This window comes from Peromyscus maniculatus, chromosome 23 (assembly GCF_049852395.1).
Source record: "Peromyscus maniculatus bairdii isolate BWxNUB_F1_BW_parent chromosome 23, HU_Pman_BW_mat_3.1, whole genome shotgun sequence".
Lineage (NCBI taxonomy): Eukaryota > Metazoa > Chordata > Mammalia > Rodentia > Cricetidae > Peromyscus > Peromyscus maniculatus.
The window spans coordinates 36,965,940-36,989,479 of record NC_134874.1 but is presented as its reverse complement, the minus strand read 5'-3'; the positions used below and the strand labels follow the sequence as shown (position 1 = coordinate 36,989,479).

Genomic DNA, 23,540 nt, shown 5'->3' with positions numbered 1-23,540 from the left:
AAAAAAATCCTGGGAAGTAGATGTGAACAAATGAACGCCGAGTCTCCATATGGCATCGGATCCAGGCTTCATCAGGCAAATGCTCTGCCCTTGTTACATTTCCAGTCCCACCTAGGTTTATGGAAGTTAAAAGGATGCCCTAGATAGTCACTTCAGCAAAGTGTAGTGACATTCTCACATCTAAAAATATGGCTTCATCCATCCATCTTATCTAGTTGCCTGGTGTATATGCCTAGCCAATGTGGGCAGTTAACCTAATCAAGTGAATTAATCCATGGAATAAAGAGAACTGCAGGTTATTAATGCAGTGCTTTGGAAGCAGACATACATGGGCTTAGCTCAACTCTATTAAAGTGTCACTTTTAAGATTTTTATATAACTTAAAAACATAGTGAAAGATATTTATAAAGGGTACTAGTCACATAGTAAGAGCTCAAAAAGTTCATGGGGCCAGTGAGATGGATGCCTGTTGCCAAGTCTGATGACCTCAGTTTCATCCCTGGACTCCACATGGTGGAAGGAGAGATTTGACTCTCACAAGTTATGCTCTAACTTTCACGTGTGGGTGGGTCTCGGTTTACCAACAGCTGGAAATTGAACTCAGGGTTTTTTTTTTTTTTTTTGGCAAGAGTATATAAGTGCTTTTAATTGCTGAGCCATCGCTCCAACAACTTGTTCTTTGATTTGAACTTATAACTCAAATTATAACTTAAACTCATTTATAACTTAAATTAACTTGTTTATGTTAATCTACATTCTGCCACATGGCGTTACCTCACTCCATACTGCTCACCCTGCTTCCTCTGAGTCTGGCTGACTATTCAGCCTTTCCTTCCCAAAGTCCTCTCTCTGCCCGGAAGTCCTGCCTGTACCTCCTGCCTAGCTACTGGCCATTCAGGCTTTTTTGTTTGTTTGTTTGTTTTTTGAGACAGGGTTTCTCAGTGTAGCCCTGGCTGTCCTGGAACTTGCAGACCAGGCTGGCCTTGAACTCACAGAGATCTGCCTGCCTCTGCCTCTGCCTCCTGAGTGCTGGGATTAAAGGTGTGCGTCACCATGCCCAGCTGGCCATTCAGCTTTTTATGACACCAATCACTGCAATACATCTTCACACGGTGTACAAATATCCCACAACAATGGAACATTAAGGAGGACATTAAGGAGGAAAGAGAACCTAGAGAAATTCCAGAGGAGGGAAAGAACAACTTCTACTACCACTACCACTACCACAACACACACACACACACACACACACACACACACCAGGTGAATCCGCCAAGTCTCTTATGAGATACACCTTGAAAGTAGAATGATGCAGGAGTGGAAAATAAGGAAACTATATTTGCTTTGTGGATAATGAGCTCAAAGGACATGGAAAAATCTATCAGACAGTAAACTAGGGGACATCAAGGAGGAACCCCAAACTGAAGAGCATGTGTGTTCTAGAATAGATGTCAAAGACAGTTTACCTCTTTACAAGCTGTTTGATTTTTCTTAAGTCTCGGAGAAGCAGAATGATGAGTTTGAGTATATAGCAACATAATATTCTACTGTAGGCTTGCTCACGATTATTCCAAGTATTCTGTTATCACTGAGCATGAGAGGGTGACTGGCTTAGCACAAACTCATCACTAGGTCTAGATCAATAAACCCTTAGATCAACAGTATCATCCTGCTTATGAAAGAAACGAGAGTTAAATCTGTTGTGCTAAGAACCTGCCTTAGCTTGGGAGAGCTGGCTTTGTCCTGTGCCTAAGGAGGGCAGCCCCAGTGGCCAGGTCTGACCAGCTCAACTACCACCCAGGCCCACATTCAGGACCTTGGGTTGGCCCACCCTAACATCTACCCCATCTATGACCTGCTGGAGCATGTGAAGAGACTGGTCCTGCGGAACTATATACCCTTGGGATCTCAATGACTCAGGGTGGCCGAGGGATATTCTAGAGGAGTTTCAGAGAGGGTCCAGTGATGATGGTGTACCAGGAACCAGAAACCTTGAACCAGACCAGTGACTCACTGCAATGAACATTTGCAAGTAAAACTGATAGACAAAAGGGTCTACTGTGTGACACACTGCAGCTCCCAGTGCCACTAAGATGAATGAAGAGATGTTGGAGAGCCAGGAAAGACAGAGGAGCAAAATGTTTTTTGTTTTTTGTTTTTAAATTTTCTTTTAGGGAGGGGGATGCTGTAAGGTGAAGGGCAGTATGGAGGAACTGGGAAATGAACAGAATTGGGGTGCATGATGTGAAATTCCCAAAGATCCAATAAAGAAATTATGTTTAAAAAAAAAAAAACCTGGTTTAGTTACTTGGCTTAGTTACTTAGTCCAGGGCTAGAAAGATATCTCAGTGGTTAAGAGTGCATCATGGTCTTACAAAGGATCTGAGTTTAGTTCCTCACACCCATGTTTGGTAGCTCACAACTATAGTAAATCCAGCTTCAGGAGATCTTGTCACCTTCTTCTGGCTACCCTGGGTACCTGTGCTCACATACATATACCTGCGCCCTGCCCCGGTGTCGTGTCCCCCCCCCCCCCCCCCCCCCCGCCAGACAGGCATATAAATTAAAATATCTCTATTGTTATTTATTTATTTACTTATTTTTACACAGGCACACAGGCTCTCACTGTGTAGGCATGGCTGGCTTGGAACTCTCTAGGTAGACCTCTGGAGTGCAGGGATTAAAGGCATGCATCACCATGCCTGGCCCATCTATTTTTATATTGAATCTCAAGAGTTGTTTCTCAGCCAGGCAGTGACTACACATGTCTTTAATCCCAGTACTTGGGAGGCAGAGGCAGGCAGATCTCTGAGTTCGGGACCAGCCTGGTGTACAGAGGCTCCAGGGCAGCGAGGGTTACACAGAGAAATCCAGTCTTGAAAAACCCAAAATAAAAAAAATAAATAAAAATTAAAATTAAATAAAAAACAGTCCTTTCCTCACACAATCTGGTCATCGGGCTCAGGTGTGTGTGCAAGTGCTTCTATCATGCTGAGCCATCTTGCTGAAGCTCCCTTTTCTCCTTGACACAGGGTTTCACTACAACCCAGGCTGGCCTAAGATTCACTATGGACCCCCAAGTTGACTTAGACTTGTGGCATCTCTCATGCCTCAGCTGCCCAAGTGCTGGAACTGCCACAGACTCCAGCTAGGTGTGTCATTTTTGCTGCCTGTCAGTGGTACATAGCCACCTGCTTTTGCTTCAGATGCTGCCCATGGCTTGAAGCTCGGCTACCCTGGCCACCTCGTCATTCCAAAGACATTTGGGAGTTTTAAAAACACGATGTTGCCGGGCAGTGGTGGTGCACGCCTTTAATCCCAGCACTCGGGAGGCAAAAGCAAGTGGATCTCTTGTGAGCTGGAGACCAGCCTGGTCAACAGAGCCAGTTCCAGGACAGCCATGGCTACACAGAGAAACCCTGTCTCAAAAAACCAAACCAAAAACCCCCAAGGCACTCCCATTTCTCATGTTTTCTGAGAGCAAGGGAAACTCCTATAAACATATCCCAGTGGATCACCCCCATGTCTCATGAGCTAGGATTATGACATATGCCCATACCCCAATAAACCCGGTGACTAGGGAGGTGATATCAAGGCCAGCATTAAGACTCACTTCCTTGCACACCTATAAAACTAGCACTGGTGAAGCAGAGAAGAAAGATCTTGAGTTAAGGCCAGTATGGGCTACCCAGTGAGTTCCAGAGAGCCTGGGCTACTACATGGTGAGACTGTCTCCAAGAAAAGGCTTACTTCCTGGAATCAGAAAAGAGAGGAAATGCCCAGACAAGCTGATATTAAGAAGCAAAGCAGCAGTGAGGAGGGGAAAGGGTTTGAGATAAAACCAAGAGTGACAGAGTGACAGCTGAGGTGATGGTTCAGTTGATAAAGGCTTTGCAAGAACATACTGACCAAACTTCAATCTCCAAAACCCACATTCAAAACAAAAGCCTCACTGTGTGTGATAGGCCACTCTTTTGATTCCAGCACTTACGAGGCAGAGGCAGACAGATCTGTGAGTTCTAGGAGAGCTGTCTGAAAAAAAAAAAAAGAAAGAAAGAAAAAAGAAAAAAAAAAGCAAGCCAGGTGATATTTGTCATCCCAGTCAGGTGATACATCATCCCAGTACTGAAGAAGCAGAAACAGGAGGATCCTCGAGGCTTGCTGTCAGACTACCATAATTGGTGAGCTTCAGGGCAGCAACAGACTACCTTAAAAAATGTGGATAGTGCCTGAGGAATAATGTCCATGTCATCCTCTGACACACACACACACACACACACACACACACACACACACACACACACAGACACACTATATATATATATATATATATATATATATATATATATATATATATAGAGAGAGAGAGAGAGAGAGAGAGAGAGAGAGAGTTATGCACTCACATATACCCATACCTGCATAGACATGACACATGTAAAGCTCCCCATGAACATGCACACATGCATACACTCACTTTTTTAAAATCCTATTATGAGCTCTGAGGCCTGGTTTCTTTCTTTCTCCTCCTCCTCTTCTTCTTCTTTTTTTTTTGTTGTTTAGTTTTTTTTTTTTTTTTTTAAGCAGAGTCTTACTATGTAGTCTGTATAGCCTGGAACTCACTAGGCTGGGAACTAAAGATTCACCTGCCTCTGCCTCTGAGTGCTAGGTTTTCAGGCAGAGGTCACCACACTGTGGGCAGTATTTTTTTTTAAAGATTTATCTATCTATCTATCTATCTATCTATCTATCTATCTATCTATCTATCTATCTATCTATCTATCTATCTACTCTGTGCGTGCGTGCATGCCCAGAGAGGCCAGAAGAGAACATCTGATCCTCTGGATCTGGAGTTACAGGTAGTTGTAAGCTAACATGGGTGCTGGGAACTGAACCCTCTGGTCCTCTGTAAGAAAGGTTAGGGTTTTTGATTGCTAAGCCATTTCTCCAAGCTGAAGAGGACTTATTTTTATTTTAAGTGGTTTTTTTTTTTTTTTTTTTTTTTTTTTTTGCTTGTTTGTTTTGGTCTTTTTGAAGACAGGGTTTCTCTGTGTAGTCCTGGCTGTCCTGGAACTCACTCTGTAGACCAGGCTGGCCTCAAACTCAGAGATGTGCCTGCCTCTGCCTCCAGTGTTTTGCCTGCATGAATGTCTGAGCATCAAGGGTATGCAGTGTTCCTAGTAGTCAGAGGGCATCAAATCCTCCTCTGGAAGTGGAGCGACAGAGGGTTGTTAGCCACAGTATGGGTTCTGGGAACTAACTGAACCTTTGTCCTTGTCAAGAGCAACATGTTCTTAAAGACCGAGCAATCCCTTCAGCCCCGGAACAGTTTTTTTTTTTTTTTTTTCCCCTGGAGACAGGGTTTCTCTGTGTAGTTTTGGTACCTGTCCTGGATCTTGCTCTGTAGACCAGGCTGGCCTTGAATTCACAGAGACCCACCTGGCTCTGCCTCCCAAGTGCTGGGATTAAAGCCATGAGCCACTACCGCCCTGGCTCCCTGTTCAGTATTTTTAAATACTTGATTTATGTAGCAGTACTACATAAATACTAGATAGTTGTAAGATTATAAATTACAAGATTCTGGGTGTCACTGGTTTCTTTCCAGGGACACCATAATAAAAATTATGGCAGTCTTAGCCTTGCACCTACTATGGCAAAAATATTTGAGATAGTTGACTTTGAAGGGAGGTTTATTTATGTCTCACAGCTTCAGACAATCCTCAGTTAAATCTGTTCCTTTTGTGCCTATAGTGAGGCAGCCCACAGCAGCAGAGCCCTTATGTCCGAGGAAGTTGCTCACTTCATGGTGGCAGGGAAGCAAACGAGGAGGAAGAGGTTGGGAATCTCAAAGTACAGACTGGCAGGGAAATCTTGGTGACCTCGGGTGAATCCTTTTGGGAAAAATGCGTTCGCTCTTTCCTAGGGGGGCAACACCTAGTGAAGGGACACTAGCCCACTCGAGCGTGTGGCTCTGGCAGGCCTTGCCCTTCTCCCCCATTCCCTCTGCCTTGCTTTCTGAAAACCATTAGATCACATTCCTAAAGCTAGAGACCAAGGTCTATTGCCTTATTTGGCCACTTCCTCCTCCTGAGGCTGACTACCAAGGTCCAGCTGTCAAAGTACTAAAGTCCAGCAATCAGAAGCCCCTTTTGGATGCCCTAATTAACATGCCCAATTAAAAATTAAACACCTCATCCTATCACAGGGTTTCACCCTCTTACCTTTATAAATCACCGTTTGTCTGTGGGGCTCGTCTGTTTCCCCTCTACCCAGAGGCAATCCTTCATCCCTCAGGGACAAATACCCCCCCTACCCTTCCCCTTGTCCCCTCACCTCCTATCTCCTTTACCATCACACCCTAGTCCATTCTAACACAGACCTCCCCTTTTCCTCCTCTTAAAAATTACACCCGCAAGGTCATTTGCTGCTATTTTCTGCCTGAGACAGGAAGCAGCCACTTTAACTTTTCTCCTCCGCTTAATAAAAGATCTCTCTGTGAAAACACGTGTTTGGGTGTGGTTTGTGCCCAGTCCGGGAGGAAGCCCCAGCTCTGTGGGAGTCCCCTTCTGCGGGCAATTTTGTAGAATTCCTAGGAGAAGCAAGGCCCACGCAAACCAGTATTGGGCATAAGGGTTGTGAGGGCTGAAGGAGGCAGCATTAGTGTTATTCCACATTTTGCCCAGAATCCCGTGCACTCTCCCTGCGGGTGGTGTGAAGGGTCCGATAGTGATCTGTCGCCCTCCTTACTGATGTAAGATGCACCCCAATCAACAGGGGGGGCCGTGAGGCCTCGGAAAAACCAAGCAAAAATAAGTAACCAAGGCCTCGACTCAAGATCTCGCGGTCCTCATCCCAGAAGCCCTGGGAAATCTGCTCTTCATCCGGGAACCTCGTCGGGAGCCGCCCTCCCGGGCACTTCCGCCAGCGGAAGTGACGCAGGACGCCAGTCTCGGGGCCGTGGAGAGTGGCCCCGGAAAGGCTGGCGCTGCTCAGAGAGGAGAGCCTCCGTGACGGGACGGTCGCTAGGCCCGCCTCTCCCCCCGGGTGAGTCCCCCGGAACCGTTGTCGCGTCGCCGTGGGAGCGGCCGCTTGTTTGGCCCCGCCGCAGACGCGCAGGGGCCGCCGCGTCCCGGCTCTTCCCGGAGCCCGGGCGCGCGGAGGGCCGAGCTCGCGGCGGCCCTGTTTGCTCCTTAGCCCCGGGTCGGCTCCGGGGTTGGCTCCGGGGTGGCCTCGTGGTGGCGAACCCAGCGGCCGGGCCCCCGGTGGGAGGTAGGTAGGTTGTTGGTGTGGCCCGCTTCGCCCTCTGGGGACCGACAGCGTCACCTAAAAGGGAAGTGGCTGGAGGGCGGCTCTGGGCGAGGCCCGTGAGCAGGCCGGGAGCGTCGCGGAGGGTGCTGGAGGGTGGACGGAACCTTGCACGTCCTTGGCTCTGAAGGACACCAGGCCCATCGCAGCTCTCCCTCGTGCTGCGCCCTGGCGGTCCGAGCAGCCTGCCCTAAGGGTCCGTCTCCAAAGGGAGTTGTGTCATTCCTCATCAGGCCCGTTGAGTAATGCAGAAGGGCCTGACCGGTTACCACGTAATTCCGAAGCTTTTGAGAAAAACAGTGATGAGTAATCTTAACTGGCGTGTTTCTCTGGCTCTAAACTCGAGCCTCTGAATACTTAGGACGCCCTATGGAAAGATTTAAGCTTTTGTATTGGTTGATTTTCTTTCTCTTTCTTTCTTTTTTAAAAGGCTATCTACTGTTTTTTGTTTGTTTTGTTTTTGAGACAGCCTTGAGGAGTCTAGATTTGAACTCCTGAGCAAGAGCTCCTGCCTACATTTTCCAACAGCTGGGATTACAGGCCCAGCGAGATATATATTTTAATACCACAGATTTGGGATTTACATTAGAGTCTGAATAGTACCGAATTCTTAGCCCGTACAATTTGGATATTAAGTTTTGAAACTGAGTGGGTACCCTTCTTTGTTTTTTTGTGGAGGGGAGGGGGTGTTAGGGATTGAAGTCAGGGCTTTGTGCATACCAGGAAGTACTCATACCTTGAGTTGTATGTATCCTCAGCTCCCATTTTTTTCCTTTTGCTGTTTATTTTGGTAACTGTTAATGACCGTTTTTTTTTCCTTTTTGGACCCAGATTACCATGCACTTTATTTATTTATTTGTTTGTTTGTTTTGTTTTTTTGTTTTTCGAGACAGGGTTTCTCTGTGTAGCTTTGCGCCTTTCCTGGAACTCACTTGGTAGCCCAGGCTGGCCTCGAACTCACAGAGATGCGCCTGGCTCTGCCTCCCGAGTGCTGGGATTAAAGGCGTGTGCCACCACCGCCCAGCTACCATGCACTTTAATAAATTGCATTTAGAGAAACTTAGCTTTGTGGACAGTGACACCTGGAATTGAGTACCCTTTTTTTTTTTGTTGTTGTTGTTTGTTTTTTGAGACATGGTTTCTCTGTGTAGCCCTGACTGTCCTGGAACTCGCTCTGTAGACCAGGCTGGTCTTAAATTGATTTTAAACTGAATTTTCTTAAATATCTACCCATATATAAAATAGTTTGCTAAGTACTAAGACTGTGAAATGATGGTGGGACATTTTAGTTTATTAAGTAATTTCTCCTAATCTCACCCTGCAGTGATGGTCATTGTCCTCTTGAACAGGGATGGAGGAAATATCCCACGAAGCAGCAGGATCACCAAGGGTCCAGTTTCAGCCTTTGGAGAGCCAGTCTGAATGTCTTTCCCCAGACCTTCAGTTTCTGCAGGACACGGAGATGGAGCAGGGATTCCCTGGGGGTAAGGCAGAGACAACACTTATTTCCAGGAGAATGGTAGTATTAAGGAACTCTTGGGCCTGGTATGAGAGAGGCCTTGAGAGGAAGAACTGGACGGAGGGACAGATGGGATTCCTTCCTGGGTTGTGCCCCTCTGTTAAGGATGGCTAGTCTTCTGTCCTGCCCTAGCTGTTTGTCCTTTTGAAAATGTGGGCTTCATTCCTGTCACCACAGCCCGACCACTTTTTAAGACAGGCTGCTTTTGCCACATCTCACTAGCCTTACCTGCTTTTTGCTTCCTCATAGACTCAGAAGGAACCTTTCCCTCCCTCTGTGCCCTTCACTTTGTGTCTCCTTTCCTGATGACTTAGTGAGCTTTGCTACCTGCCATTCTGTTGCAACTGCAGTTTGTGAATAATCTAATTTTGGTCAAGAACGCAACCATTTTATCTCTTGGTTGAGCACAGTGTCTGTTTAAATGCACAAATGTTACAAACTAATTGTACATTCACATACGTGTATTAGATAGGTAGGTTTGGCAGTCCTCCCCCACCTCCCCGACAAAGTTTGTTGTGTAGCCCTGACCAGCCTAGTACTATCCAGCCCACGATTTGGATGAATTGTGTCTCAGCCTCCCAACTACTAGAATTGTAGGCATTCTTTACTGTACTTAGCTGCTGATTTCATTATGTAAGAACTATGTCTTAGATTTCTGTGACCACTGTGAGTGCCTGAAGTAACTTGTGTGTTAGCAGCACAGATGGAGTGCCATTAAGTGGAGGGTGCTGTGGGGGCATTGTTGGAGGAGGGTGTAAAGGATTATGAAGAAACATGACTATTCCTTGTTCTTGAAAGCCTCATACATAGTTGCAGAGAACAGTGCCCAACCACCACCACCACCACCACCACCACCACAAAAAAGCATAAAATGGAATTTATAGTAAATGGTATCTGGGAAAAGATCAGAAGTTTGCTAAAACCCTGACCCTGGATAAATCACTTCAAGTCCTTCAACTTTTTTGTTGTTTTGAGATAGGCGCTCTCTACATAGCCTTGCCTGTCCTGGAACTCACTATGTAGACCAGTCTGGCTTTGCACTCACAGAAATCCTGCTGCTTCTGCCTCCTGAGTCCTGGGATTAATGGCTTGTGCCACCACACCCGGTCCCCTTCAACTCTTTTTGAGACAGTCTTATGTAGTGCAAGTTGGTATTGAACTTCCTATGAACTTGATGACTTTGAACTTGTGATTCTTGTACATCCACTTTCCAGGTGCTGAGATTGCAGTTGTGTGCCACCATACCCAGTGCATGGTGCTGGGGATCGAACTCAGAGCATCATGCATGCCAAGCAGGCACTCCACCACCTGAGCTATGTCTTCAGCATTCTCTTTGCTGCTGCTTCTGTTTTTTTGAGACCACCTTTTTCACTCCTAGACCAGGCTGGCCAGGAAACACTATTTGTCTTTATGCTTTGCTTTGCTCATCTAACGACAGGTGTAATGCTTAGCCTTTCCTTGGGAGGAATGTTATGTCAAGGAAAAAGTGAGATTCCTAGTAAAATGCATATCACAGTCCTAAACATATGTAGGTAGGAACAGTTACCAAGGAGGAGTAGACATACCTGAAACCTGGTAAATGTTTGTTGGCTTTACTACAGTGGTGATGTGAAGGAGGATGCTACCCACACCTTGGGCAGGGGAAGTATCTTCTGAAAAGGGAGCCCTGTGGAAGGGCTGCTCTCACTCTTGGCTCCTTTCTCCTCCCTCAGCTCCACCTGTTCCCCAGGTGCCTGCTCTTCCCCATGAGGGAAGCCCAGGAGACCAGGCAGCTGCGCTCCTGACAGCCAGGTACCAGGTGAGCTGAGGGACCCTCTGCTTTTCCTCAGGGTTTCTTGTTGCTGATTGAGTGTGGCCTCTCTTTTATCCCATTTGTTAAACTTGCCTGGAGTCTCTTCAGTAGCAGTTTGGGAACAGATCCTCTTCAGAGACCTGGATTTGACACAGATATTCCTGTCTCCCCACCACCACCTTTGTCCATGGCACTGTGATACGGGCACTTAAGGGATTTATTTTCTAGGTTCTAGTCTGTTCTCCCTCCTCCACAACAGAAATAGCCACTAGATGCCCTTTGTGTCATGTTCATCATTCTCTGGCCTTGGTGCTATAGTAGCCCATTCCTGAAAGCAGCCAGAATTATTATTTCAGGAGTTTGTGACATTCGAGGATGTGGCTGTGCATCTTACTCGAGAGGAATGGGGATGCCTGGACCCTGTTCAGAGGGAGCTCTACAGAGAAGTGATGTTAGAGAATTATGGAAACGTGGTTTCACTGGGTAAGGACCCTCCTGTTGCTCAATTTACCCACTGGATGTCTTCCTTGTTTCTGAGTAGGTGTTTGAGGTGGTCAGTGGAGTATGCTCAGGTTTCAAGTCTCAGCCCTCTGTCTTTGAGGTCCTCTCCTCTCGGGGGTTAATTTAGGGTTCCTTTGGGTTATCAGGAGACCTTCTACTCTTCCCCAGGTCATGTCTCTTGCTTTTGTGGGACATCTGTTTCCTGTTAGCAAAGAGAAACTTGGTTGAGCTTTGGCTAAGTTCTCACCTTTTCATTTTCTTTCTTTCTTTCTTTTTTTTTTAAATGAGAGTCTTAAGTATCTTCCCAACCCCTTGCCAAACACTCTGTTCTGATCTTTTGTGCCCTGTATCTGAGGTTTTCCCAAGAAAGAAACACGTATTTAAAAGAAAGACTAAAATCTCTCTTGTTGAGTACTTTCTTGGTTTTTAAGATTTTCAAACTCATCTCCAGACAGGCAGGATCGAAAGACTTCATTTAAAGTCGTGACTCACTGTGGGTATTACACATTATAGTGCATTACCTAGATGGTAATCCTAAGCAACCATACCCCATGTAGCAGAAGCCTCAAGACATCCCATACTAGGTGGGCTAAACCCTTAAATCATGTTTCTTTGTTGTTTTGAGGATGCCTGGGATTAGGCAATCTGTAGTGCTATTGAGAAATACCTGTGTGTGGGGGTGGGGGCAGGGGAGGGACAGGATTGTTGGCAATCTCCTTGATGTGAGCTTTGTTCTTTTTTCCCTCCCTGTTTTTTTTTTTTTTTTTTTGCCTGTCTTTGATCTTGCATGCACTTTTGTGCATTTATGTCTATAGTTAAAACTTCCCCCACCTATTTTTTTCTTTTTGGTGGCACCTAGGGCATTTTTTTTTCTTTTTTTTTAACCTTCTTGATTTCATGTTGGATTTAAGAAATTTTCTTACCTGTGGGGAGGCAGTTTACTTCTTGGGAAGGTTTTTCTAGTGTGTTTTCCATTCCTGGCTCTTTGATCTTTATAGGCATACTTCTCCGCCTTCCCACCACCCGGATTCATTGTGTGAATTCCTGCCCAGCCCTGAGTCATACCCAGGCAAGTGCTTTCTCTGGAGAAACACTTGCAGTCCTTACGGCAGGAATCACCAAGAGATGGCCCAGGTATCGGCTTTCCATCGGTAGTGCTCGTCCCTGCACGGAAACTCCTTTTCCAAGATTGTAAGATAATTAAATTTGGTTGATGGAATAGATGTTCCTTGGGATGCCACCATTATGTAAAGTTGCCGATCCCCAAATGACCTTTGGTGAATCTCTAACATGGAAGCCTTCCATAAAACCACATGCATTTGGAACTCAGTTCATTCATAAACCACACTTGGTGGTCAACTACTTGTGTGAGAAGTCATAAAGCTAACCCTATCTCTTCAGTTATCATTGTTTCCTGTTGTTTTAGAGCAGAGAGCACATGCTGTATGTTCTTTCTAGTGAGTATAGCCTGTCCACAGTGTCCCATCCACCCATCCCCCACCACTTTGCTCATGTTTGGTATCATTTTATCCTTCCTTTAAAGTTCTGTCTTCTTGCCTCTGATTCTTTGTGGTACCATACCAATTGATGTAATTATATTAACTTTTCTAATTAAGTGTTCTTAACTGTGTCCTTGATGGAGGGGAAATGGGGGGCACAAAAATTAAATAGTATAGGGCATCAAAATGGATGTATATTTAAAAGCTTTGTAAATTGTAAAATGATCTCTATATAATTGTAAACTAATGTTAATTTTACCTAATACAGAATTTCCAACAGTTAACTTGTGTACTTTTTGTAGTAGTTTAACACAAGCTTAAAAGTATGATATACTACTGGGTGGAACTTGATCTCATTTTATCTTGTCATTTCTTCACACACAAAGGACACACATACCTGCATACCTACAGACTACAAGAAACCCTCTTGTCCTATCCAGCTTGCTTTTGTGATCAAGCTGGCTTTTTTTTTTTTTTTTTTTTTTTGAGACAGGGTCTCTGTGTAACAGTCCTCACTGTCCTGACATTCACTCTATAGAACAGGCTGCCTTTGAGCTTACAGAGATCCGCCTGTTTTTGTCTCCAGAGTGCTGGGATTAAAAGCATGTACCACCACTGCCTGTCCAAGCAAGCATGTTCTTAGCAACCATTTTTAACATCCTTGGGAATTAACTTTATTTTTGTGGGTCACCATACTCCATTTGAAGTGTAAGGTTATATATATTTACTAATTTTCCTTAGTGTTTAGGGTTATAACATAAGAACTTTATGATTCAATCCATGACTTAATCTCCCTTTCCATTCATGTTTTACCCATAGCTGTATTTTTGTCACAGATACCAGAAGGTTAATCTCTTTGTTAAGTGTTTGCACTAGACAGCAGTAAATAAATAAATGGCTGAGTTTAAAATGATTGGCCCTCATGTCGCATTTTTGCACTATGAATATTATTTTGCCATGCCAGGGATGTAAACTCAAGCCATATGTGTGGAGGCAACTGCTCTAATGTAGCTCAGCAGTATTTTTTTGATTTGACATGAAAGATCTCAGTTAAGTGTGTAAAGATGGTTGACTACTTAAACCCTCAACTGGGATTCAGAAACAGTGCATGCTGTTCATGTATCTGTTCTGATCTTATTAACGCTCACCTGGTCTCCCAAGGTTCATATTTTCCAGGCTAAATGCCCTTTAAAAAATTTTTTTTTAGATTAATTCATTTTATTTTATGTGTGTTTTGCTTGTATGCATGTATACTACATTCATGCTTGTGCCTGTGAAGGTCAGAAGAGGGTATTGAATCCTCTGGAATTGGAGTTATACACAGTTGTGAACCACCATGAGTACTGGGAATTAAACCTGGGTCCTCTCCAAGAGCAATAAGTTCTCTTAACATCTGAGCCATCTCTCCAGTCTCCAAGTGCCCTCCCCCCTTTTTAAAATAAAAGTGGGTGCCATTATTATGTTGACATTTGGGTACAAAGTTGGCACTCTATAAACTGTTTTTAAGTATGTTATTCAAAAGAAGTGCAGGCACTTGGGAAGCAGAGGCAGGAGTTTGAGGCCAGCCTGGTCTACAGAGAGAAAGTTCCAGGATGGTCAGGGCTACACAGAGAAACCCTGTCTCGAAAAACAAAACAAACAAAGATGGGCAGGGTACAAGATTCATGGTTCAGGCTATCCCAGAAAGGTTATTAGTGCTGATAATGCCCATATTTTTTTTTCTTCTTTTTTAATTTTATAATACTATTCAGTTCTACATAACAGCCACAGATTCCCTTGTTCTCCCCCTTCCTGCCCCCCTCCCCTTCCCCCAGGCTACCCCCCATTCTCACCCTCCAGAGCAGGGTCTCCCCCGAGGACTGAGATCGACCTGATAGACTCAGTCCAGGCAGGTCCAGTCCCCTCCTCCCAAATTGAGCCAAGCGTCCCTGCATAAGTCCCAGGTTTCAAACAACTAACTCATGCAACGAGCCCAGGACCTGGTACCACTGCCTAGATGCCTCCCAAACAGATCAAGCCAATCAACTGTCTCACCTATTCAGAGGGCCTGATCCAGTTGGGGGCCCCTCTGCCTTTGGTTCATAGTTCATGTGTTTCCATTCGTTTGGCTATTTGTTCCTGTGCTTTATCCAACCTTGGTTTCAACAATTCTCGCTCATATAAACCCTCCTCTTTCTCGCTAATTAGACTCCCGGTGCTCCACCCGGGGCCTAGCTGTGGATCTCTGCATCCAGATTCCTCAGTCCTTGGATGGGGTTTCTGGCACAACTATTAGGGTGTTTGGCCACCCCATCACCAGAGTAGGTTAGTTCCGGCTGTCTCTCGGCCATCGCCAGCAGTCTATTGTGGGGGTATCTTTGTGGATTTCTGGAAAAATATGGAATGCTTCTCGAATTTGCATGTCATACTTGCGCAGGGGCCATGCTAATCTTCTCTGTATCGTTCCAATTTTAGTATATGTGCTGCTGAAGCGAGCACGATAATGCCCATATTTTTATTTTATGTTCGTTGGTGTTTTGCTTACATGTATGTCTGTGAAAGTGTCAGATCCCCTGGAACTGGAGTTACAGACAGTTGTGAATGGGTGCTGGGAATTGAACCCAACCTGGGTCCTCTGGAAGAGCAGCCAGTACTTCTAGCTGCTGAGCCAGGGAGAGGCAGCTTTCTGAGTCCCTCTCCTATTCATAGTGGAATGTTGATGGGCCTGGTCCTTTTTTTTTTCTTTCTGAAACAGGGTTTCTTTGTGTAGTCCTGGCTGTCCTGGAACTTAACTCTGTAGACCAGGCTGGCCTTGAACTCATAGATCCGCCTCCCTCTGCTAAGATTAAAGGTGTGTACCACCACTGCCTGGCAATGGGCCCAGTCTTATGTAGGTAACCAACCACTGCTGGCCTTTGTTTCACAGCACTCTTTCCCCCTACTTGCACCCCTTCTATGATGTTTCTTGAGTCATGGAAGGGGTGATACAGATGTTCTCTTTAGGGCTGAGCACTCAATGATCACTTGTTCTCAACTCTGACTAGTTAGACTCTGCATCAACAGTTGCCTACTGCATATGGAAGCTTCTTTGACCACAGCTGAAAGCAGTACTAATTTGTCAGTATAAGCACATTTAGGAGACAGTTTGACACCATGTCCAATTAGCAAAACAGAAGTAGGGCCTATAATTTCTCCAGCTGTGAGTTTTGGCCAGGTTTCCAGTACCAGGTATATATTTTGTTCTTTAGAACAGGCCTCAAATTCAATGAGGAAGTGCTAGGTTATCCCTATAACAGATGTGATGTTATTGTGTGTCTATCGAGGAGGTATGGTAGGTTGAAGGGTTCACAGTTAGATTAGACCATTGGTGTTGGCTCCCCAGTATCTTGCATAGCACCTTCTGGCACTGAAAACTGGCCAGCAAAGATGAAGTTGTCAACTTGATTTCTTTATGTCCTGAAGCCAGTGTGTGGTCTTTTCAGCAGTAGAGCCATATTTAGTTCTGGGAGGCAACCAAGCCAAGGGCAGTAGCAATATTCTCTATGGTTTTGGGGGACCTCTGAAGTCTCTCCAACCAATAACTCATAGGGAGACAGATATTGCACACCTGTCATTGGGACTTGTGGTTCAGGGGAGCAATATCTTCTACCCATGCAGCATACCTCCCTTAACCTGGCTTGCTGGGAACTTGCTGTGTACACCAGTCTGGTTTCAAACTCACAGAGATCCTTACTTTGCCTCCCCAGTGGTGGAATTAAAGCCCCACCCCCACCCCATTTTTAATATTATTAGCTTACAAGTCATAGGTTTCCATATGGCTTTTATATACATCATCATCTTTCCCATCTTATGTTAACCCACCCCACTCCTCCTCCACTCACATTTAAGCCTTTTTACCTCCAGTATTTTCTGTGTTTTCTACTATTTTATTTCCTTTAACTGCCCCTCCCCCCTTTTTAGCTTCCTTGTATAGACACTCCCAATTTAAACACAGAAATCTGAAGACTGCAAGCTTCTGGACCTGGGTGACCTCATTCAATGTAACATTTCCAGCTTCATTTTTCTACAAATTTTATTTTTGTTTTTAAAGGCTTACTTTGTGTGTGCATGCACACAAAGTAGGTGTGAGTGCAGGTGCCCTTAGAGTCTGCAAGAGGTCATCCAGTTCTCTGGAGCTGGGTTTACAGGCTGTTAAAACAGCCTGGCATAGGTGTTGAGAATCAAACTCAGGTCCTCTGTAAATGTAGTACACTCTCTAAGCCATCTCTCACCTCCTTCATTTTTCTTCATAGCTGAATAAAATTGCTTTTTTTTTTTTTTGGTTTTTCGAGACAGGGTTTCTCTGTGGAGCTCTGTGCCTTTCCTGGAACTCACTTGGTAGCCCAGGCTGGCCTCGAACTCACAGAGATCCGCCTGCCTCTGCCTCCCGAGTGCTGGGATTAAAGGCATGCGCCACCACTGCCTGGCCTCGTTTTTTCTTTAAAAGTCAAGATATTTGGCCGGGCGGTTGTGGCGCATGCCTTTAATCCCAGCACTCGGGAGGCAGAGGCAGGCGGATCTTTGTGAGTTCGAGGCCAGCCTGGGCTACCAAGTGAGTTCCAGGAAAGGCGCAAAGCTACACAGAGAAACCCTGTCTCGAAAAAAACCAAAAAAAAAAAAAAAAAGTCAAGATATTTGAACAGTTTCAAGGAACGTTATGGTAATTCAGTACTTATTTATCATATGCAAATAATCAAATCAGGGCAAATAAGCATTTCCATTCCTTTAGTAATTTTTGTTTTGAGACAATGTTTTTTTTTTTTTTAAATTAAGAATCATCTGTCGTATTTATTTAGAATGATGATTTAAATCAAATACATTTGGGCACAGTAGATATTTGACATGAAGGGCAGTTGTATCAGAATGGTCATCAGAAAAATAGTAACATTTTACACATAATAATTAGAAAATATTTTTCTGTCTGATCACTTAGGTTAGAAATCCTGAGAATGTTACTCTCTGAACAATTAACTTCTACTTCATAACTGCTTGGAAAGAAGCAGGCGATGGTGGCTCACACCTTTAAAGGCTCACACCTTTAATCCCAGCACTCAGGAGGCAGAGGCTGGCGGATCTCTGTGAGTTTGAGGCTAGCCTGGTCCACAAAGAGAGCTCCAGGACAGCCATCATCTCTTGATATACCCTCTGATGTTCAACTAGATATGAGGTGTGGCAGAAGTCACTGCCACACACGGTACATTTACAGGCCATGTCCTTGTCAGTTCTCTGATGCTGAGTAAGGTGCATGAAGACTCTTTTACAGCTGCCACTCTCTCTCTGTCTTTGGAGACAATGTCTCTTTATGCAGCCCTGGCTGTCCTGGAACTTACATTATATGTATGTGTCTGAGTGTGGGTATGTGCATGAGTGCAGGTACCCAAGGAGGCCAGAAGAGGGTTTCAGCTTCCCTGGAGCTCAAGTTATAGCCAGTGTGAGCTGCCATGTGGATGCTGGAAACTAAACTTGTCCTTGCAAGAGTAGTGAAGTTCCTTTAACCGCTGTGCCATCTGTCTATCCCTTGAAGTAATATGTTGGGGATTTTAAAATCTTATTAATTAGAATTATATTGTAAATTGTTTGAGTTGTTACCCTATTGTGCTGAAGATAATCAGAAATAATTCCTGTTTTGGTGTTCTTCATTGAACTTGTCTGTCTTACTGGTTTTCGCTATATTTATTTATTACTGATTTGCTACTATACTTATTAACTGTGTAGCAGGTGTTTGGATTACAGTTTGAGGATGCAATGTGGTACTTGTAGACCAGGTCTAACACCAACATTGTGTGCTGGGCCACAGGAATACTAATGATAACTTCTGTGAAGACAGATATACACCCATGCATAAATTCCCTAAATTATATTTAAATGTAAGTTGCTGCTTCCAAGTTACAAACTCTCCCCTTAGCATACCCTTTACCAGAGCACAGTTCTGAATTCCTTAGAGGACATTGTCCTCTTCATTCTCTAGGTCTTCCTGACAAATGTCTTCTCAGAACTTATCTTCTGTGTTAACTGTAACTAGAAAGGAAAGGGCAGTGTAGCATCTGGGGATAAGTTGCCATATTCTATTTCCTTCTCTGTGAGCAGGATTTCCAATTTCCAAGCCTGATGGGATCTCCCAGCGGGAACAGGATCTACAGGTCTTTGATCTGGAAACTAAGAATAAAGAAGTCATAAGAGATGACTGTTCAGGTGAGTAAGGCAGAACCTGTCAGATGAATCAGTGGAGATGTAAAGTACAAGTGTTTAGCCAAGTTCTGGCTGAGCTCATACTCAACTTTGTTACCTCTACATTTTAATTCCTTTCATACTAGGGTGTTAGGTCCCAGTTTAAGTTACAGGACATTTTTAACCCATTTTTATATTTGTTCATTTGAAATGTCTTACTGCCTGTTATTTTACTTTGCTAAAATAGCCTGTTTGTATCATCCTTTGATCCATTTCTGTCCCACCTTGTACCTGTTGTTCTTGGCCCTTACATCTGCTGTTGAAATTTTGTGCTTGGTTTTTGAAGTAAATAAAATTTGCTTATCTTTGAGGATACTACATTATTTAGTTTCCTCCTATTTTTATTTATTTATTACAGGGTACAGATTACATTTGTATTTTCTATTTATATATTGTATTAGATGGAGAGACCAGAGAAGAAAACAAGCTGTTGATCCCTAAGCGGAAAATTTCAGAAGAAGTACATTCATACAAAGTGAGAGTAGGAAAATTCAAACAGAATATTGCCCAAGTTCCTGAGACCAGAGAAGTGTATAAGTCTGAGGACAGATTAGAAAGGCTCCAGGAGATTCTAAGAAAATTTCTCTTTCTGGAGAGAGAGTTTAGACAAATAACAATCAGCAAGAAAAACTTCACCAGTGAGAAGAACAGTGAACCGGAAAAAAGCTTCAGTCTAGACTCTACACTTGATGCAGATCAGAGAGTTCTTCGAATACAGACCATTGATGACAGTAAGTATGACATGAACTTCAACCAGAACCCCACTGTTGGTGAACAAGAACCCATAAATCTAACACAGAATTTTCAGAGTAGTGACTATAAAGAAAGCTTAATGGATCTGTCCCATCTTAATAAGTGGGAGAACATGCCTACCACTGATAGATCCTATAAATGTGATACATGTGGGAAAACCTTCCATCAGGCCTCTGCTCTTACTAGACATCAGAGAATTCACACAAGAGAAAAACCCTACAAATGTAAGGAATGTGAGAAATCTTTCAGTCAGAGCTCAAGTCTTAGTCGACATAAGAGAATACACACTAGAGAGAAATCCTACAGATGTGAAGTGTCCGATAAATCCTGTGATGCACCTGAGAAGTCATGTAGCCAGAGCTCAGATGTGCTTCAGCATAAGAAGGTTCATGCCAAAGGCAAGTCTTACAAGTGTGGCAGCTGTGAAAGAGTCTTCAGCCGAAGCGTGCACCTTACTCAGCATCAGAGAACTCACAAGGACATGGCCTGTAAATGTACCGTGTGTGGCAGTGACTTCTGCCACACCTCATATCTAGTTGAACATCAGAGGGTACATCATCAAGAGAAGTCCTACGAGTATGATGAATGTGGGCTGGCCTATGTGAAACAGCAAGGAATCCGTTTCCGAGAAAAGCCCTACACGTGTACTGAATGTGGGAAAGACTTCAGATTGAATTCTCATCTTATTCAGCATCAAAGAATTCACACCGGAGAGAAAATGCATGAATGTAATGAGTGTGGGAAAGCTTTCAGCCAAACCTCTTGCCTTATTCAGCACCACAAAATGCACAGGAAAGAGAAATCATATGACTACAACGATTATGAGGAAAGTTTTAGTCACAACTCTGATCTTACTCTGCAACAAGAAGTTCCCATTAGAGAGAGAGTCTTTGACTGTGATGCATGGGAAGAGAGCTTCAATCAGAGAGCGCACCTCATCCCACACGAAAGGGTCCATACCAAAGAGAAACCTTATGAATGCAATGAACTTGAGGAGACATTTAGTCAAGTTCAGGCCTCATTCAGTATGTGAGAATTGACCGCAGAAGTCAGATATGTACTAACTGTGTTAACGTCATCAGCTCGGCCCTTGGACAGCCTCAGAAAAATCATACCAGAGAGAAACCCGCTGAATGTGATGAGTATTAGGAAGTATTTTGGTGTTAAATTCTTCATTGGCTCCTGTAAATCAGTGCTAGAGTACACAGAACGTGGTACATTCTTCAGCTTATTTTCATACCTTAGTCACAGTTGGAAAAATTGTACTGGAGTAAAATTCCACTGTCAAATGTGAAAAAGCCATCTGTCAACTACGTTGTTGGTTCAGTGTCACGTTTGTGCCATGCAGAAAGCCTGTGAAGATGGGGTGTATGTGAGGAAACTCAGTCATACCCCAGTGGTTGCTCACATCAAAGAATCTATGTCCAAGAGGTCATTCGGGTGTGGTAAACGTGGCAAATCTGTGAGCAGGGGTCCATTTGTCATCAGAATGTACCAGGTGAGAATCTGGATATGACAAAATGGTAAGATCAGAACATCTGCACCAGATGAGACTGATAGAATGCAAACAGCGAAACTTACCACTCTGTTTCAGGCCTTATCCAGTATCAAAGTATTGGAGAGAAAATGGTTACTTCTGTGTGTAATTATTCCTATTTAGTCCCAGTCTTTTCAGTGTAGAATAACTGAATCCAGAAGGCAGTTGGTGAATGCATTTTCTCACAGCATCCTTAAAAAAATATTCTAAGAAGGTACGAGTATTTTATTTATAGAACACATTTAAGTGAGTTTATTTTAGTTTGGCCTATACACATTAAAACATTTTTTCTTGGAAATTGATTCGTATTCACAGTTTGCCTAGGATGCTGTCTTTGTACCAGTGTTGACAGAGCTTCTGACAGTAGCTCCGTGAGCTTTCTCTGTTATTGTCCTGAATGTCAAGCAGTGGAGACTCGGGCCTATTCTTTTCTGAGGACCCCACATGCTGTTGTTTCCATAGCCACACCCTTGGCTTCCTGTTGATTTCTACATTCTCATAGGCGTCTTTAAATGATGTCCTGGTTGTAAGCTTTTCACTAGCTGACACTGCTCTTCTGTGGGATCTTCTTTCCTGTGGTGAAGTTTCCTTTCAAGAGTTGTATTTCCACATCAGCCATCCACGTTTGGAGGATTCCGTCTTCCCGAGTTTGTGACAGGCACCCAAACACTTGCAAGTAATGCCTGAGTTTTCATCTGCCTTGTTTGCATCCACAGCCCTCTAAAAGAGATGACAAGGACATCAGGGAGCCAGTAAGACTCCTGGTGGTCTAGCTACATTCATTCAGTGCCTACTTTGCATGTATGTGTACGTTTAGAAATCTTTTATATGCCTGTATTGAAGGCCAACAAAATGCTCAGGTCTGCTTTTGATAGGGAAACAAAGAACACACAAATCAGAGAACTTTGTAAGAAAATACAGCCTTCCGATAAGGATGTTGCTGTTCTTAGTGCTGTATCTAGACAGTATTTCGAGAGAGTGGCAGGTCTGTTCCTGGTAAACTTGTAACCACTAGGCTTGCTTCTTTATCTGTCTCCCTCCACTCCCTTCATCAACCCAGGGTAGTATTTTGAAGCATAGGGCTTTGTGCATAATCGTTTGTGCATTGCCATACTTTGTGTTGAGATGCAGTCTTACTTTGTTGCCCAGGCTGGCCTTGATTTCCTGGGTTCACGAAATCTTCCTGCCTCCCAAGTAGCTGGGATTATAGGCATGCGCTCCTGTGCCTGGATTTTATTTTTGTATTTTAATAGAATCTATAGGCCATATAAAAGATCATGGCTGTTTTGATTTATAGAAATGATCACAGGTGTTGAGTTCAGGGTCCCTGCCCTATACTACATAGAGTTCATGATTCTTTACATGGTGTCAAAGCATTTTTTTCATCTTAAAATTCATAACATTTTATGAATAAGAAAAGTATTATTTAAAATTCTAGTTGTCAATCAAGCAGTTGAGGCTTCCATAGTTCAGATGTTGTAATGTTCACTAGGATCCTCAACCAATATCTAAATTGCTCACTCTGTAAACCTTGTGGCTAACCTCTAGGATAGTCCTACCACTGTATTTTACTTCTTTGCCATCAGCAAGCGTAGTGTTGATGTCATCAAGGCAAGAAAATCGACATATATCAAATTGATTTAAATGTAAAAGCAAATGAAAAATGCATGTTTTTTTTTTTTTTTTTTGTCCCTATCAAACTTGTATACTCTTACTTATAGAGACCAATAGTCACCTGTGGTGACTGAGGCAGAGGATTGATTCATCCCTAAGTAGCAGAATCTGTAAAAATCACATGTATGCATTTGGGTTAGGAACGTGCTTTTGTACTTCTACCTGAATAAAGGTGTGTTCAACGCTCTTAGACTCTTATTTTGAACCGAGCCTAGTGGCTCCTGCCGGAAGCAGTGGGCAACTTGGAATTCCTCACCTTCCTGCCTGCAGACTCCTCTGTGAGACTCACTCATAAGAAGTGAGTCCATAGAGACCAGCAGAGACATCAGATCTCTGAAACTGGAATTATAGATAATTTTGGGCCACCACATGGGTGGTGAGAATCAAAATCCTCTCTGCAAGAGCAGCCAATGTTCTTAACCACAGAACCAGCTCTCTAGCACCTGGAGTGAGTATTGATCCAGTTGGGATGCTTCAGGACATAAAATACAAGCAAGCAATTTGTGATTACTAAGAATGTTTTGGTAGATAAAGCAAATTTTAAAAGAATGCCAAAATAGTTCTTGAAGTAACTTGTCTGTTCAAGTAGACATTTAGTTGGTATAATGACAGTATAAGTTTCTATTAAGTCTTTGGTCTTAGGGGAGGAAGAGAAGAAATCTTAGCTGGACACTTGACTCATTTGTGTTCATTTACTGCATGCACACTCATATACAC

General features: G+C 43.8%; 1 protein-coding gene and 1 non-coding gene across 18 annotated transcripts; one reads left to right on the top strand and one right to left on the bottom strand.

Annotated features, from left to right (window-relative positions):
• Nucleotides 1-6,905: 6,905 nt before the first annotated feature.
• Znf655 (zinc finger protein 655) lies at nucleotides 6,906-23,009 on the top strand. 17 transcript variants are annotated; one of them, XM_076560294.1, is made up of 6 exons: nucleotides 6,909-7,041; nucleotides 8,652-8,786; nucleotides 10,534-10,619; nucleotides 10,970-11,096; nucleotides 18,719-18,823; nucleotides 19,261-23,009. In XM_076560294.1, the coding sequence occupies exons 2-6, from the start codon at nucleotides 8,654-8,656 to the stop codon at nucleotides 20,643-20,645; spliced, it is 1,836 nt and encodes a 611-aa protein (XP_076416409.1). In that variant the 5' UTR covers nucleotides 6,909-7,041; nucleotides 8,652-8,653; the 3' UTR covers nucleotides 20,646-23,009. The 17 variants fall into 17 exon arrangements, with proteins under 17 accessions (XP_076416417.1, XP_076416409.1, XP_006982740.1 ...); XM_076560291.1 differs by having other exon boundaries at nucleotides 6,911-7,041; nucleotides 8,627-8,786; XM_076560295.1 differs by lacking the exon at nucleotides 6,909-7,041 and adding an exon at nucleotides 7,101-7,266.
• On the bottom strand, nucleotides 14,985-15,091 carry LOC121825546 (U6 spliceosomal RNA). The gene has a single exon (XR_006067873.1). It is a non-coding gene; the product is annotated as a U6 spliceosomal RNA (small nuclear RNA).
• Nucleotides 23,010-23,540: the final 531 nt, after the last annotated feature.